At 45.5% G+C, this 17766-nt stretch overlaps 1 protein-coding gene across 4 annotated transcripts in view; it reads left to right on the top strand.

Moving 5' to 3' along the window:
• MAST2 (microtubule associated serine/threonine kinase 2) overlaps positions 1-17766 on the top strand; it is a 1587681-nt gene that overhangs the window by 1300708 nt on the left and 269207 nt on the right. For all 4 annotated transcript variants that reach the window (XM_078671709.1, XM_078671708.1, XM_078671710.1 and 1 more), the window contains one exon: positions 14617-14771. In XM_078671709.1, coding sequence (XP_078527835.1) covers positions 14617-14771 — 155 coding nt within the window. The remainder of the gene's footprint in view (positions 1-14616; positions 14772-17766) is intronic.

Here is a 17766-nt window from a genome sequence, read left to right as displayed (position 1 = left end):
AATGGGAACTTCATCCCCAGGTTCTCCTTCCATACTTTCAAGCATGGGGATTCCCACTAATAGATCTGTTTGCTACAAATCAAATTCAAAAGCTTTATTCGACAGCTTGTCATAAAAGCATTAGACACCCTATCTTTACATCAATAAATACTAAGCTTAAAATACAATCAAATATTAAAACTCGCATTAAACTAATTGGGCTGTCGCTTCGTGTTTAAGAAGAAAAACATTGATACTAAAAAACTAAAAAAAGAAAAACTTCACATCCAAGGTTCATAATTAATTGACGTGGGGCACATAAAATCACATTACATTGTCTGCATCTCCGCAAACTAAAGTGCGAGTGCGTATGATCCATGCCCACCCTAGAAATTTTGCTACTGCAATCGCTAAATGAGGGGTGCAGTCTGTTTCCAATATTCTGTTTGCTACAGTTATCAACTCAAAATGCCCAAACTTCACCTCCAGGTTCCCACATCCTCTATCCAAAGCCAATGCCCTATGGATGAATTGGTCAGGGATATTTGCCTCTGCGTTTCCGCTGCTCCCTCTCGTTCCATTTCTGGTTCAGTAGCACAAGCAAACATTGCTCACTGATTTTGGTAGCTCCCATGTGGGCACGTCAACTGTGTTTCACCACACTATTGGAACTATCTGTGGTTTCACATCAAAAGCTGCATCTCAATTCCAGCCTTCTCACTCAGAACCATGGAGAAATCAGACACACAAACCCCAAGGAGCTCAATCTATTTATTTGGTTCCTGATGTCATAGAGTTTGGATACTTATGTTTGCCGCCAGATTGTATGACTATTTTTAAGGAAGCAAGAAAGCCTACCACTAGAGCATGCTATGAGGCAAAATGGAAAAGAGTTGTTGTATATTGTAGCAACAACAATATTGATCCGCTAGATGCCTCTATTCAAAATATTATTGGTTACCTTTTGCATCTACAGCGAGCTGGTCCAGCCTACGCATCCATTCCAGTGCACCCTGGAATAGCCTTATATTTGCAAAACAGACATGTATCTTTGTTCAAGGTTCTAGTAATTAAAGCCTTTATGGAGGGCCTGAAAAGAGTAATACCACACAGAGTACCTCCTGCACCAGTTTGGAATCTAAACATTGGGCTTTCAAGACTCATGGGTCAACCTTTTAAGCCATTGCACAACTGTCCATTACAGTTTCTTTCATGGAAGGTTGCCTTCCTCATTGCAATCACTTCATTAAGGAGAGTTGGTGAACTACAGGCATTAACCTTAGAAGAACCCTTCTTTCAGCTTCATAAAGATAAAGTAGTTCTTCGCCCCAACCCAAAATTCTTTCCAAAAGTGGTTTCTACTTTTCATATTCTGAGTTGAGTTACCTGTGTACTTTCCTCAACCTGATTCAGTAGCAGAAAGGGCTCTTCACACACTTAATGTCAGAAGAGCGTTATTATACTATATTGAAAGAACAAAGAATTTTCGTAAGACAAAACAACTGTTTGTTGCATTTGCTACACCTCACAAAGGCAATCCTATCTCTACATCTGGTATTTCAAGATGGATTGTTAAATGCATTCAAACTTGCTATGCAGCTAAGAGAACTTTATACCTCATAAAGTACATTCCACTCGTAAAATAGGAGCATCTATGCCTATGGCCTTTCTAGGTAACATTCGCATAGCTGACATTTGTAAGGCAGCAGCATGGTCCACACCACACACATTTACTAAACACTATTGTGTGGATGTGTTAGCATGTCAACAAATCAATGTGGGGCAAGCAGTGCTAAAGACACTTTTTAAACAATTACAACACCTACCGGTTAGAGACTGCTTTGGAAGAATACTGCTATATAGTCTATACAAAGCATGTGTATCTACAGCACGCATACCTCGATCTGTTCTTGGCATCTAGAAGTGTAGGTTCAGATGCACCCTCCCACCTTCCCGGGCACCTGTAGTTGTTGCAGTTACCATAATTTACATTACATATGCATGAACAGCTCAATACTTTACTTACTTACTCCATTCTCACCCTCTTGCGGGAAAACAATCCAACATTGAAGTCGATGCCCATGTGCACTATCACTGAAAGGAGGAGTCACCTTACCTTGTGATTAGAAAAGACTTCTTTGAAGAATAACAACTTGCAAACATCCGGGCCCAACACTAGATGGCAGGAATATACAAAGCATGTGAATCTACGGCTCTACATTCCAAGAACAGATGCTTACAGGGTAAGTAACATAATCATTTCATATACCTCCTTGGCCTCTCAGCCACGTGCATCCTCCTGGCAAGCTGTGCTAGGTGGCAGATACATGCTCTGTAACAGAACCTGTATTTTCAGTTGACCAGCTTCAACACAGCTTTTCAGATTCCATCCAGGTCTCAGAGGTGAAAGCTCAAAATCCACAGTGGTAGCAGATCGACTGCAGTTTGTTCAGTGACAGGATCCTCTACCTCACCTACCCAGGGCTGACGGTGATGATGGACAGATCACTGCTGGATTGGGAGGTTATCTACATACCCAGGATCAAAAAGGCCCGCACAGGGGGTCGCCTCTTTTCCTATAACGCCCCCTAGCTGTGGAACTCTCTGCCCCTGACTTTGCGCGCCGAACCCAACCTTCTTGCTTTCCGTAGGCTCCTGAAAACTTGGCTTTTTCCATAATTCCTCACTTCCTCTCCGCTAGCTCACTCACTAGCGCTGGGACGCTCACGGGCAGCCATGCGCTTTATAAATCCTGTTTTCATTTCATTTTCATCTGGGAGTGATGGACGTCAGAGGACTCTGATTTACAGTGGCAGGCCAGCTCCTCATCAGTCTGCTGGAGCTGTGGATCATTCATTTTTTGCTGAAGGCCTTCCTGCCATCTACCATGGGGAAGCTGGTGTAGGTTTTCCAAGAAAATACCCCTGCCATCTGGTATTGCAACAAGGAGAATGTAGTGGCGTCCTGAGGTCCTGTGTGGTGAGGCTTGGTGTCTCTGGAGGTGGCTGGAGCATCAGGGCATCTTTCTGGTTGTCAACCACCCACTTGAAAGCCTGAGCTAATAAACTGAGCAGGTGTCTGGCAGATTAACAGAGGTGTCTATGTCCCCACTTGGTGTAGGGTGCTTTCCAGCAATGGGAGGGAACCCTGGGTAGTTCTCTCCACCACTGTCTAATGTGCAGTGTCAACATTTCTGTATTTTGAAGTGTTCTCAAGCACCCTAGTTAGGAGATGTATTCTGGCTGGAATGGAACGAGGGAGTCCTATATGCCTTTGCACCACTACCTCGCCTGCCCCAAGTTCTAAATATCAAGAACCAGTGGGTCGAAGTCTTCCTAATGGCTCCGATCACTGTGGTACCCAGATCTTTTGGGCATGAGCATCTGTCCTCTAATCAGGCTGCCAATTTGTGAGTACTTTGTCTTAGCAACAGGGGAGGGTCCTCCACCCAAATCTCTGTAATCTACATCTCCATGCATGGAGATTTAGTGGCAGCAGTTGATTACACCTCCACAAACTCAGTTTATGCCGGGCGCAGGGACAAATTTGTAACTTGAGGACATCGACCCCTAACAGGCATTTGTTAGGGGCTAATGTTTTGCCACTAGCCCAGCAAGGAATTGTAGTGCACATTATAAAAGGTTATTTGTTGGTTCTTCGAGGCTATACATAGCTGTTTTCTGCCTTGCATAACCTTAACGGTCTTCCTCATTGTGATGACGTCAGTTGATTGCGGAGTGAACTTCAAGCACAGTTTATGCAGATGTTGTACACCAGGGGTACTCATAGTACGGCCCTTGCAGACACCTGTGTTAAAAAAAAAAAAAATCAATAGTGTTCGCAAATACAGCCGCAGCAGCGGACTCAGACTCAGCTCAGTGGGGGCCGGGGAATTCCAGTATTGTCAGAGGGGAGCTGCAGGGGCCTAAGAGGTGAAATTCAACAAAGCCTCATTAACATCTTAATGGTCTTTTAAAGACCCGTGAAGTACTTGGTGCGGCTGTTTGTGCACGAGCTGAGGCACCTGTCGCTGCCCGGGCTGAGGGCTGAAACACACACACACTGGTGAGAGGGAGGGAGGGAAACGGAGAGAGTGGGAGGGAGACACGGAGGGAGGGAGAGAGGGAGGGAGGGAGAAACGGAGGGAGAGTGGGAGACAGGGAGGTAGACACAGAGTGAGAGTGGGAGACAGGGAGGGAGACAGGGAGAGAGTAGGAACAGGGAGGGAGGGAGGTAGGGAGACAGAGGGAGGGAGACACAGGGGGAGGGAGGGAAACAGTGGCAGACAGGGAGGGAGACAGAGGGAGAGTGGGAGACAGGGAGGGGGGAGGGAGGGATACACAGAGGGAGAGTGGGAGACAGGGAGGGAGACAGGGAGAGAGTAGGAGGGAGTGAGGGAGGGAGGGAGACAAAGAGGGAGGGAGGGAGACACAGAGGGAGGGAGACACAGGGGGAGGGAGGGAAACAGAGTGGCAGACAGGGAGGGAGACAGAGGGAGAGTGGGAGACAGGGAGGGAGACACAGAGGGAGAGTGGGAGACAGGGAGGGAAACAGTGGCAGACAGGGAGGGAGACAGAGGGAGAGTGGGAGACAGGAAGGGGGGAGGGAGGGATACACAGAGGGAGAGTGAGAGACAGGGAGGGAGACAGAGGGAGAGTGGGAGACAGGGAGGGAGACACAGAGGGAGAGTGGGAGACAGGGCGGGAGACACACAGGGAGGGTGGGAGACGGAGGGAGGGAGACACAGACGGAGGGTGACACAGAAGGAGGGTGGGAGGAAGGGAGCATCAGAGGGAGGGAGGGAGACCCAGAGGGAGGGAGACCCAGAGGGAGGGAGACCCAGAGGGAGGGAGGCGAATAGGGAGGGAGAGGGAGGGAGAGAGAGGGAAGGAGAGACAGGGAAGGAGACAGAGGGAGAGAGAGGGTGGAAGAGAGGGAGAGAGAGAAGGAGGGAGAGCTAGAAGGAGAGAGAGAAGGAGGGAGAGAGAGAAAGATGTGTGTATGCTGGTGGCTTAGTGTACGAAGGGGTCTGCTGCAGGGACCTGTGTTTAACCTCATGGTCACAATTTTGTTTTGCTTTTGCCCTGCCTTTCCCCCTCTGACCCCGCCCCCACCGGTGCGGCCCTCGGCCGCAAACCACACTGTAAATTTGGCCCCCGAGAGAAAGTTTGTGAGTACCCATGCTGTACACCATATTTTTCTGGGCAAATTGGTGTTAAGGGCTCATGCTGCTTTTCTATCAAAGGTCAGGATTCTTCCGCATAGGTCAGTCCATCACTCTGCCAGCACTCTGATTCTCTTCGCTCCTCGAAAGAGGAGGGAGAGGCTTTATTGGTTGGACACCAACTTTACCTTTGATCAACATTTTTGGAGGTTCTGTGGAGCAAATAAACGGAATGCTGTGCAGAATAGGACCTGGTGATGTGGATAATGCACAGCATTAAGATCTGCTACATACTGGGCAAATAATAGTCCACGGAAAGTGTAAAAGCCCATTCTACTAGGGTCAACGCCACTACCGCTGTGTTGGCTTGAGCGGTGCCTGTCCTAGTTATCTGCCAGCCTTCAAGGTGGGCGTGGGTGCATACGTTCATGAAGTACTGCTGCAGTGACAGCCAGGTCTGTGGGAAGGACACTTTTCCCCCTTCGGTTCTGCAAGACTTGGTGGTTTGAGTCCAGTCTACAGACCATCCACCTTGGGGAAGTACTGCTTTGGTATCAATTCTAAGGAGAGAAGCCCTCACCTTAGAATAGATACCACCTCCACATACTGGGGAGGTCAGAGGACAGTGAGTAATCTGCTGTCAGATAGAATATCCCACAGAAAGAGCATTATTGAAGGTAAGTAACTCGTTGTAAATGCTTCACCTAAAGATGGCTCATCTCACACATACGTGGTATAAAAATATAATATGAAGATTGTGTTTAGACGTGGGCTTTTGTAGGCTTTGTGCGTTGGCATTCTAGTTTTCACTCACTTCGGTCGACCCCACAGCTTAAATGTAACGTAAAACATGGTATTATTTCTGTTCCAGTTACTAGATGGCATCACCATACACATTGTTTGAAATTGTAATAGATGTAATCGCCAAAACTATTGCTATAGGCATGTAACGTTTTCTTCTTACCATTCTAGTTCCAGACAAGTAGTGTCAAGAGCATCTAAGCATGCAAGGAAAATGTTGTCTAGTTTCTTAACCACCATCTAGTCAACTTGCACAGTTCTAGGTTTAGAAGTAAAATCATTTACCTTACTTCAAGTATGGCTGCAGCCTTTGGTTATACAGGAAGTTGTGCCTACTATGTATAAAGGGTCAGTGCAAAAGGGTGCTCATTTTTGCCTTCTTCCAGAAGTCATTGTAACATAATTTTGTTTTAAATTAGTAATTAATTTTAGGAAAGAGTTTAGACATTGCTTCCTGCTCCTTTAAAAAAATAAATATATATACATATGTATATACATTACATCCTTCTGTGTCTCATTGTATATGAGAAATATATGTAGATGGGTTTCTGTTGCTTTCTAGCCAAGTACTTAAAGGTCAGAGTATGTAAATGTGATTAGAGGGAAAATAAACTGTAATAGAAGTGTATGACAATTTATTTTGACATAACAAAATACAGCACAACATACATGGGTTTGTCTGAACATGTAACTATTATTACAAGCATAAACATATGAATTGGATGTTGATACATATGGATTTATTCTGTGTACATCAATATTTAGAAGTATAATTGTATGAGTGTGTTATATTCAAATATTACTGTTCACATAGTTTGTGAGGGTGTGCCTATATGTATAGATAGATAGAAGTATAGTAAAAAAAGGCAGAAAAATCTATATACAACTAAATGTGTATGTTTTGTATTACATATATAGAATATGTCATATTACATAATAAATACTTATTATTTACATAAGTTGAGGAGTGTGTTTATGGCTTTAGGCTTCTTTTTCTATCAAAACATAAGTCTCATGTAAATGTCAATATAACAAAATGTTAATATATTTTGGATCTAAAAAAACTCCATATGTCTCTCTGTGTAGCGTGTGTGTGTATTTGTATATATACATGTGTGTGTGTGTATATATATATATATATATATATCTATATATATCCAAGCTCCAGTTACACCAAACGAGTCACTCTTAAAAGCGGGTGCTGTAACGCGATGGTGTCCGCGTGTAAAATAGCAGCTCCAGTTTCCTAGCAATACCCAGCCGGGTTTAGGAAAAGACAGCACTCTCGGGTACAGCAGTATATCAGCAAAGGGTTTTATTCAGAACAAACGCGTTTCAGGAGCAAAATCCCTTCGTCAGTGTTCACTGTCTTTTCCTAAACCCGGCTGGGTATTGCTAGGAAACTGGAGCTGCTATATATATATATATATTATCCACAATGTGATCCTTTTCAACAGCGCGCTCTGGCAGTGGGTGCTTGGCGTGGGAGCCGGATCCTGGCTCCGAATTCAATTTGGCAAACAAAATGCACAGCACTCCGGAATGAAAGTTATTTAACTTGATTTATTCACACGGACCCAACCCAGGTTGGGTCCGTTTGAATAAATCAAGTTAAATAACTTTCATTCCGGAGTGCTGTGCATTTTGTTTGCCATATATATATATATATATATATATATATATATATAGACACCACATGTACGCTCAGTCATGACAAACCATGCTTCTCACCGTATGAGGAGTAGTTTGTCTTTATACATGTGTCCATGTACATTGAATTATGCTTTCTGTACAAGATACATGTGTGTATCAGACCATGTAAATATTGCTACTTCTATGTACATGTAGGTGTGTATGTATAGAAGGGTCTATGCCTGCTACTAAATTCCTAAGTGTTGTGTATGTGTACGTTAATTTCAGTTATTTTAATAAATTAAATTGCATATTTCAACACAAGATACATGTGCGTATAAGACATATGTAAATATTGTTTCATTTATGTACATATGGGTATATGCGTATAGAAGGGGGTTTATTCCAGCCACTAAATGGTTACTGTCATGTGAATATCTGCGCCCTTCAACCTTTGTCCCATTCCTCCTCTCCCTGACTCACCCCAAAAAGTTCTGACTATCAACTTCCAAACATCTTTCCCATCCTTTTTAGCCAATTCACCCAACTAACAGGCGCATATGTCCATTACTTCCAATAACAACTTAGTACTTCCCTTTTGTAATCCATTCTCATTATTGTATCCCTACTCAAAACACTACCAAACACACAAGAACTCAAAAGCACAAACTTAACATTGCTAATCCACATGGAGAAAAAAGAAAGGACATATTACTAATGTACTATTTAACTTTGATCTTGGGTTCCGGAGTACCGTGCTGCGTGCCGCAAAACCCTCCAACACATTGTCAGGGTAGTGAGCACTTTATAGACACAATTTCCAGTTACAAACGGTACACGGCAGGCTGAAGCAATGTGAGGATGTTTTGGACATGCTCTATCCTACTTAACTGTTTTTGTACAAGGTTCTGAACCTGTAGAGACAGCTGGGTCAGTCAAGATTTACATAGCACTGCTAACCATTCAATATGGTACCCAAGCTCTTACAGGTCCTGGAAGGTTCATTTGAACAGCAGGGTCTTGAGGGCCCATCGTAAATCCGAAATTGAGGTGATGGTCCTGAGCTACATGAGGATGCTGTTCCAGGTCTTAGCAGCGACGTAGGAGAAGGGCGTCCTCCACTTCTGCTTCGGTAGATGCGGGCAGTATGGGCAAGTGAAAGGGAGGCGGAGCGTAGTCATCTTGATGGTTGGTGGAAGTTCAGGCGGTGGTTAATGTAGGCGGGTCCTTGGTTGTGTAGAGCATTGTGTGCTTGGGTCAGCAGTTTGAATTGGCATCTCTTATGTACAGGGAGCTAGTGGATTTGCCTGAGGTGTGGTGTGATATGGTTTTGTCTAGGGAGGTCGAGGACGAGGCTGGCTGTGGCATTCTGTATGGTTTGAAGTGTTGTGATTCTTATGTACGGAGTGTTACTATAGTCCAGCCGGGTGGTGATGAGGGCCTGTGTTGCGGAGCGTCTTGTGTGCAGGGGTAGCCACTTGAAGATCCTGCGTAGCATACGTAGAGTGAGGAAGCAGATGGAGGAGACAGTGTTGATATGATTTCATGGTGATCCTGTTATCAATGATGAGTCTGAGGTTTCTGGCGTGGTTGGCGGGTATGGGTTACGTTCCAGGTCTGACGGCCACCAGGAGTCGTTCCAGGGGTAGCTGTTGTTGCCGAAGATCAATACATCTGTCTTTTTAGGGCTCGCTTGCTGATGCGCTTGCGCATAGCTGGCGAAGCTCTATAGTGGCATATCCAGAGTTTAACCACTGGCGATTCCATGCAATGCATGTGCGCTTTTTAGGTCATTGCGCAAGCGCAAGCCCTAAAAAGCGCGTGCACAATGCCACCAGCCGCCTGCCTGCCTCGCATTACCACATCAAAGGCAGCCCAGCCTCCCTCCCACAAGCTTCTCAGCATGCGCTCTGCATTTCTCCTCCCAGCGCATTTCTCATCCCCTAATTATTCACGGCCGGCCGTACTTTCAGTTTCACGGCCGCCAGGCCGTGTCTCCTTTTATCCTCTCTGATGCTTGTTTTTTTTATATTGCAGCCTAACCATCTCGCAGGCTGCTCTTGAAACAATAACCGTTGTTGGTCATGATATAATTAAACGCTCTAATTATTTTATCAGGGCCACACAGAATGTTATAAAGTCTTTTGCTGGCATTTTCGTTTTATGCTGATAGCTATCTTACACCTTTCACATGCTGGCGATTTGCTTCAAAGGAATACATTCATCCTGAATCCCGTTACTAGAGCTTTCTCCTCTTCTGCTATATATGGGTTTTAGTTGAATTTCATTGATCTCTTTTACTAATGATTTATAAAAAGTGCGAGATTGTTACACAAATGTTATTTGTTTGAATTGTGTTTGAAACCAAATAGGAAAACATTTAAGTTCATTGTATCTGAAAATAAAGCTTGCAGGCTTATATTAATCTACTGCACTTCCCCCCATCACAAAACAGTAAACTGCCTTTGTATTTACTGCGCTCTCAATTTAAAAAAAAGAAGTTTCAACCAATGCATGTTATCCACACAGCTCCACCGATGTACCCACCACACAGCTCCGCCGAGGTACCCACCACACAGCTCAACCGATGCACCCACCACAAAGCTCCACGATGCACCCACCACACAGCTCCACGATGCACCAACTAAGCTCCACCGATGCACCCAACACACAGCTCCACCAATGCACCCACTAATCTCAACCGATGCACCCACCACACAGCTCCACCGATGCACCCACCACACAGCTCCACTGATGCACCCACCACACAGCTCCACTGATGCACCCACCACCCAGCTCCACTGATGCACCCACCACACAGCTCCACCCACACAGCTCCACTGATGCACCCACCACCCAGCTCCACCGATGCACCCACCACACAGCTCCACCGACACAGCTCCACCGATGCACCCACCACACAGCTCAACCGATGCACCCACCACACAGCTCCACCGATGCTCCAACTAAGCTCCACCAATGCACCCACCACACAGCTCCACCAATGCACCCACTAAGCTCCACCGATGCACCCACCACATAGCTCCACCTACACAGCTCCACCGATGCACCCACCACACAGCTCCACTGATGCACCCACCACACAGCTCCACCGAGGCACCCACCACACAGCTCCACCGATGCACCCAGCTCCACCGATGCACCCACCACACAGCTACACCGATGCACCCACCACACAGCTCCACCCACACAGCTCCACCGACACAGCTCCACCGATGCACCCACCACACAGCTCCACCGATGCACCCACCACACAGCTCCACCGAGGCACCCACCATACAGCTCTACCAAGGCACCCACCACACAGCTCCACCGATGCACCCACCACACAGCTCCACCGAGGCACCCACCACACAGCTCCACAGATGCACCCACCACACAGCTCCACAGATGCACCCATTACACAGCTCCACGGATGCATCCACCACACAGCTCCACCGATGCACCCACCACACAGCTCCACCGATGCACCCACCACACAGCTCCACCGATGCACCCACCACACAGCTCCACCGATGCACCCACCACCCAGCTCCACCGAGGCACCCACCACACAGCTCCACCGAGGCACCCACCACACAGCTCCACCGAGGCACCCACCACACAGCTCCACCGAGGCACCCACCACACAGCTCCACAGATGCACCCATTACACAGCTCCACAGATGCACCCACCACACAGCTCCACCGAAGCACCCACCACACAGCTCCACCGATGCACCCACCACACAGCTCCACCGATGCACCCACCACACAGCTCCACCGATGCACCCACCACACAGCTCCACCGATGCACCCACCACACAGCTCCACCGATGCAGCCACCACACAGCTCCACCGACACAGCTCCACCAATGCACCCACCACCCAGCTCCACCGATGCACCCACCACCCAGCTCCACCGATGCACCCACCACACAGCTCCACCGAGGCACCCACCACACAGCTCCACAGATGCACCCACCACACAGCTCCACAGATGCACCCATTACACAGCTCCACAGATGCACCCACCACACAGCTCCACCGAAGCACCCACCACACAGCTCCGCCGATGCACCCACCACACAGCTCCGCCGATGCACCCACCACACAGCTCCGCCGAGGCACCCACCACACAGCTCCACCGATGCACCCACCACACAGCTCCACCGATGCTCCAACTAAGCTCCACCGATGCACACACCACTCAGCGCAACCACAGCATCACTCAGCGCAACCACAGCATCACTCAGCACCAACACAGCATCACTCAGCGCAACTACAGCATCACTCGGCGCAACCACAGCATCACTGGTTCAAATATGTTCTTTCAATGTTTCAAGCTGTTTTCAAGCTTTCACGCTTTATTACAAATCACAAAAAGATGTTAATATTTCACTTCTGTTCTTGGATTTTCGTCACAATAAAAAACACTGAACATAATCTTCACAAAAGTTATTTACAAAAGTTTAAGCTATTGCCATTACAAATTAAATAAATTATTTAAGTATTAATTATTTTAAAACATTAAAAGCCATTGTTATTTGTAATATCAATACATCTAAGTCACGTAAATACAAAACACGTTGCATTACAAATGCTATAGGTGTCACATTTGCGAAAGTTATAACTATTGGCATTGTAAATGACAAAGGTATTAATTTAACTATTTTAAAAAATAACACATAAATAAAAAAAATTCATTTATAAGACCAATAGCTCAAACTTCCTAATGCGAGCCCTATTGCATTTCCAATGCTTGTTTTTTTGTAGTAATTATTTTATAAGCATACATTAAGTATCGAAAAATCACAGTAAATACAGTCAAATGCAATTCCAGCATGAACCCATATTGAGGTACAAATTTTGATTGCGAAACATGCAACAATACCAAACAATACTAATATATAAAAAAAAAAGAAGAGGGGTGAGAAAATAAGCTATAGAAGGAAGAAAGAAAAAAAGCCAAGAAGGGCAGGGAAAAAAGGGAGGGAGGACGGAACTACAAAGCAGGTAAGAGAGGGTGGGGAGATGGGCTACTCAGTCTTGTCGGTGTTCCTCTTCAGGCAGTTGTTCTTCATCCAATCGATGATGCTTGTCCGGCATCTGCGGAAGGTGGTCCTTGTGGTAGGGCCATTGGTGAGTGAGATGAGTTAAGTGTTGTCTATGTAGGATATTATATTGAGACCTTGAGATCTAATGATGTTGGCCAGTTGGGTCATGTATGCGTTGAAGAGAGTAGGGCTGAGGGATGAGCCCTGGTGGGACACCGCAGACGATATCCTTGGGTTTGACGGTAAAAGGTGCTAGGTGGACCCTCTGTGTTTTACTGGTGAGGAACAAGGTGATCTATCTGAGCATGTCACCCCAGATGCTGATTTGGTAGAGTCATTCGGTCAGCGTGGGGTGGGATACAGTGTCGAAGGCTGCCAAGAGGTCGAGTAGGATCAGAGCTGCTGTTTCTCTGCATTCGAGAAGGGTTCAGATGTCATCTGTGTCTGCGACTAGAGCAGTCTTGGTGCTGTGATTGCTGCGGAAGCCAGATTGGGAGGCGTTGAGTAACTGGTTATGCTCCATGTGTGTTGTGAGTTGTCTGTTGGTAGTCTTTTGCAGTACCTTGTCTGGTAATGGGAGCACAGAGATTAACCAGTAGTTCTTGAGTTTGCTGGGATCGGCAGAGGGTTTTTTAAGTAGTGGTCTGACTTCGACGTGTTTACCAGTGTCAGGAAATGTTGCGGTGGTGATTGGAGTGTTATTTTAATCAGGGTAGTGAGTTCCTGGCCGATCCTTAGTTTTCTGTAGTTGATGTGGTGTAGGCAGGGCTCTGTTGGAGCTCCCTAGTGGATGGATTTTAAGATGGAAGTTTTATCCTGGTCGTGGAAGTCTGTGGGTGTAGGTTGGGGTTCAAAGTTTCTGTATATGGTTGCGATCTTGTCATGGAAGAAGTCAGCGAGGTTGTTGCCACAGCTCTTGTGAGTGAGTGATGTTTTTTTTTATGGCAGCCAGATTGGAGAGCTACTCAACTAAGCTTCAAAAAGTTCCTTGCTGTTGGCACTTGTTTTGATGCGTGCACGTAGGGCTTTCTTCTTTATTGCCCTCAGCAGGAGGTTGTAAAGGTTGAGGGCGTTCTTAAAGGCTGCCCTGTTGTGGGAGACCTTGCTCGCGCGCCATCTCTTCTCCAGCTGTTTGCTGTTACATTTCACTGCTCTGAGGCCATTCTGGAGGGTGTTATGTGACTGTTGCTCTTGATGGGGGCGATGCTGTTGGCGTAGTTGGTGATCCAGGTGTTCAAATTCCTTTTTCAGATTGGTGGAGGCGACTGAGTTGGAATTGTTGAGGGTGTCCGCCCAGCTGGTATATGAGATTTTGCTGCAGTGATGAGCACTGGCCATCTTCGGGGTGGTGGTGGAGGAGACTGAGATGATGGCATTGTCGGTCCATGTGAGTTCTGTGACGTGGCTGTACTTGAAGCGGTTGCTAGAGGTGAAAATAGGGTCCAGCGTGTCCCCTGCAGTGTGCATAGGGTCGCGGACGATTTGGGTCAGTCTGAGGTTGCTCATTCTGTTGGGGAGGTGGGCGGTATTGTCGTCATGGTGGCAGTTGAGGTCGCTGGATTGAAGTTTTTACTTGAGAGCTTATAATGTCTCCTTCTTGGGAAGATATCTTTTAATTTTCACTTAGGTGTTTTGTTGAGCACCAGTTGTTACCTTATTGTCACTTCAGATCGCTTTCCCATTAGGCAGATTTTGCAAAGACAGGCTATGGATTCTGGTCGAATGCGTGTGGAGTTTTGGAGATGAACCACTCTCTGGGGGTATCCATTTTTATTTCCCCATGTAAAATCTGCTGTCAATAATGGTTAACTTAATAATAATACTCTTTTCTTGTTTCAAGCTCTGTTATGGCTACATTACTACAGAAAGTGTGTACAGCATACAAGTGTTACTAAATTAGCTTAACACAAAAGCTATGGGTGCTATTGCTATTTTAATCTGTTTTGTGTGCATTCATTTAACTGGTTTCTTTTCTCCCTTCAGTCTTCATGCTCGTCCCAGGAGAAGCTGCACCAGCTCCCCTACCAACCCACTGCAGATGAGTTACATTTCCTGACGAAGCATTTCAGTACTGAGAACATAACGGACGAGGAGGGCCGGCACTCTCCAGCCATGAGACCCCGGTCGCGCAGCCTCAGGTACATACTGGTAGCGTATAACACAAAGTCTCACGCTTGGTTACGTCAAAATGTTTGTTTGCTGTCTAAGGAGCTCTACCACTGCATGTGTACTTTTCTAATGATTCTGTTTTTCATGTAAGACCCTGCTGGTAGAGGCACTGTTCACTCCTTGTGGTCTATCTAGGTCTTTGCAAGCTTTTGTGACTGTCCATATTGGATTTTCCTTGTATGCCTTGTGGATCTAAACACTTTCTTGCTAGAAGACCTTGTCACAAGTGGCAGAAATGAACCCCACTAAAGTGGTACAAGTCATGCTTAATTTGTAAAACAAATCTGGAGTGAGACCTAGCAATCCACCCTGTTTCACACGCATGACTGATATTTTATGTATGTATTTGCATGTGCATGTATGTGGCATTCTTATATAGAGCACCATGAGCTCCACTCAGAATCATAGATGTATTTCCCAGGGCACAGCGTACAACCCCAAATTTTAAGTAATCTTACATTTTATTATTTAAACATTTTATTGGTTTTTGGCACAGATTGAAAACAAAAACTCATCCGCAGAGCAACAGGTGTTACCCCAGTTATTACACTGCGATGCTTCATATAGATATCTCACGATGAAAAGCTAACAGACAGCATATTGGGAGACTGAGTGTAATTTTTACAAAATGAGTAGTATCTTCTGGGTATGGCTCCAAAGTGTTTAGCCAGAGTCACCTCCATTGTTCTTTCTGTGGAAGTCTTGCATTGTTCCTCCCCATATCACTAGTTCGTCAACCAATTTGGGATCAGTTCGAACTTCATTATCCAGAGTTCTTCCATAATAATTCCTATCTTTTTGTCATGATTCAGATTCTGGTCCCTTGGTGTGCGCTCCATGGCCAAGATCTGCCCCGACGCCGTCCTATAGAAGTGCATGCATTTCCCTTGGGATTTAGGTGCAGGCCAAATATACAATATGCTAAAGCTCAAGTCTAACCATAGATTCCACTACTGTTTGTAGTGCAAGGATCGCTTAGTTCCAGAATACCTGGACCATTCTAGATAAACAAGTCAGCCCCTCCGATATACATATGGGACAATCTGCAGACACTGTGTGGTATATTTGATGTAGTCCAACAGGACTGGGGGGGATTACGTGGTAAGTGGGTGAGGAGGAATCCGAGCTTGCTTGAATCCCTACAAATAAGTCCTTGTTCTTTACAATTAAGACTGTGTATTTTTAACTCCTATTCTACTCACTTTGTATGTATCAACAAGCAAATCAGAAAGTGTTGTAATGTGTTCTTAGGTAAACTGCTTCATCTTGTGGCTTTTCTGTGCAATCATACATATTCATGCCTCAAATAAGAGGCAAAAACAACCAGCATAATACATTTGTGGGGGAATAGAAAAGGAGTAGAAAAAGTTGGGTTTGGCAGACAGTACAGGGAAAGGACATATAAAGGCAGAATGGGCTGTGGGAAAGACACAGAGGGTATAAGGGAAGTAGGGACCAGTTCCAGATGACCAAATATGCAAAGTAGGCCTATGGGCCACACTCCTTTTAGGGTCCCCATGACAACGGATCAAAATAGTATCTAATTGATCTTGAAAGAAAATTACAATAAAGCTTTCTTAAATATTGTTCCTAAAAGATAGAAACATATTAATCAACTCAAAGAAACGAAAACTTTACACTAAATACTGTATGGAGAAAATACTGCATTAATGTAATGTACACATTAACTTAAAGTACATAAACCAAAGACATCAGATTCACAAAACAATTTTTCTCTTAAAAGCTCATCTTCTTGCAGCTGTCAGTTGTAAAAAAAATAAAAAAGCTGGTGCTTTGGGTATTAGGAGATAATTTGCAAGGGAGGTCCCGAAATGTCGACTGCCTAGGGTCGTTCACAGGGTTAAATCCAGCTGGTAGGAGGAGGTTAACCTAGAGCACTGGGGAACAGTGGAGTTAACAGGTGGAGTGTGGTCTTAAGTGTCATGTGATAACCAGATGAAGGCCCTTGTCGGACCTGGACAGAGATAATATTCTGGATCCTAAGTATGTTTAGAACCGGATCCCATTCTTCTGGCTCGAAGAGCCAACTCTCTGTTTTGTTGCTGGTGTGAGGATTGCTCCAATGGAGAACCTCAACTTATAAGGGACTACTGGAGAGAACGGCGAACTGGCAAAACCAGTGGACGTGGCGGTCGAACCTTTCTCGTTTAGTTCTGCTCCTTTACCTTTGACCTTTTTATTGCATGCAGGCTAGGCTTTCCCACAGTGCCTTATCTTATGTTGGAACACACTGTCAATCCAGCAGAGACTTGCGCGTGCTCAGACTATACACATGTTAGTGTCAGTATTGACACTGGAACCAGGTCTGTGCTCCACAGGGTAATCTGGAAGCTAAAACCGAGGACAGGGATAATGAGTACAGCACTCAACAGGGAAATGCCATTGAATCAGACCACCGGGGGTCTCCTAGCTGCTTCCGCTCTGGTGCACCTGCTGAAAATGCAGTCTTGGAAACCTGATCCGCCGCCAGCTGTAACAACATCTTTATGTTCGGCTTAAGCAGCATATTTCTATCTTCCACAATTTTGTTTTTGTAGGGAAAGACGGGGGTATTACTTTTGCTTCCGTTTTGTGAGGTCTTTTTTGTTCTTGTACTTTGGCCATCAGGTGAGTCTGTTACTTGTGGAATATCGAAACCGCACAAAAGGAAATAGTGACAAACAGGAGAAAAGAGATGGGAGCGCTCTGTGGGTAGCATGAAGATGGAATCTCTATGGCGAAGGAATGTACCTGTCCTCCTGCAGGTTCACTTTCAATTTTGTTTTCTTGCTCTCTGCATATTGCCTCTCCCTTTTCACAGGGCAGGGGCGGAACACAATATCTATGTTTCTTTGCATTTCATAAATGGTTTGCAGAGATCATAGCTACCCCAGGTGAAAATGCTTTGGGCACTGAATAATTTTTGTGATGTGGGAAGAGACTTAGTTAACTTACTTTGCTGAG

Source organism: Lissotriton helveticus, chromosome 1_2, assembly GCF_964261635.1.
Source record: "Lissotriton helveticus chromosome 1_2, aLisHel1.1, whole genome shotgun sequence".
Classification (NCBI taxonomy): Eukaryota; Metazoa; Chordata; class Amphibia; order Caudata; family Salamandridae; genus Lissotriton; species Lissotriton helveticus.
Note: the sequence above shows the minus strand (reverse complement) of the source record. Positions and strands in the feature narration are given on the sequence as shown.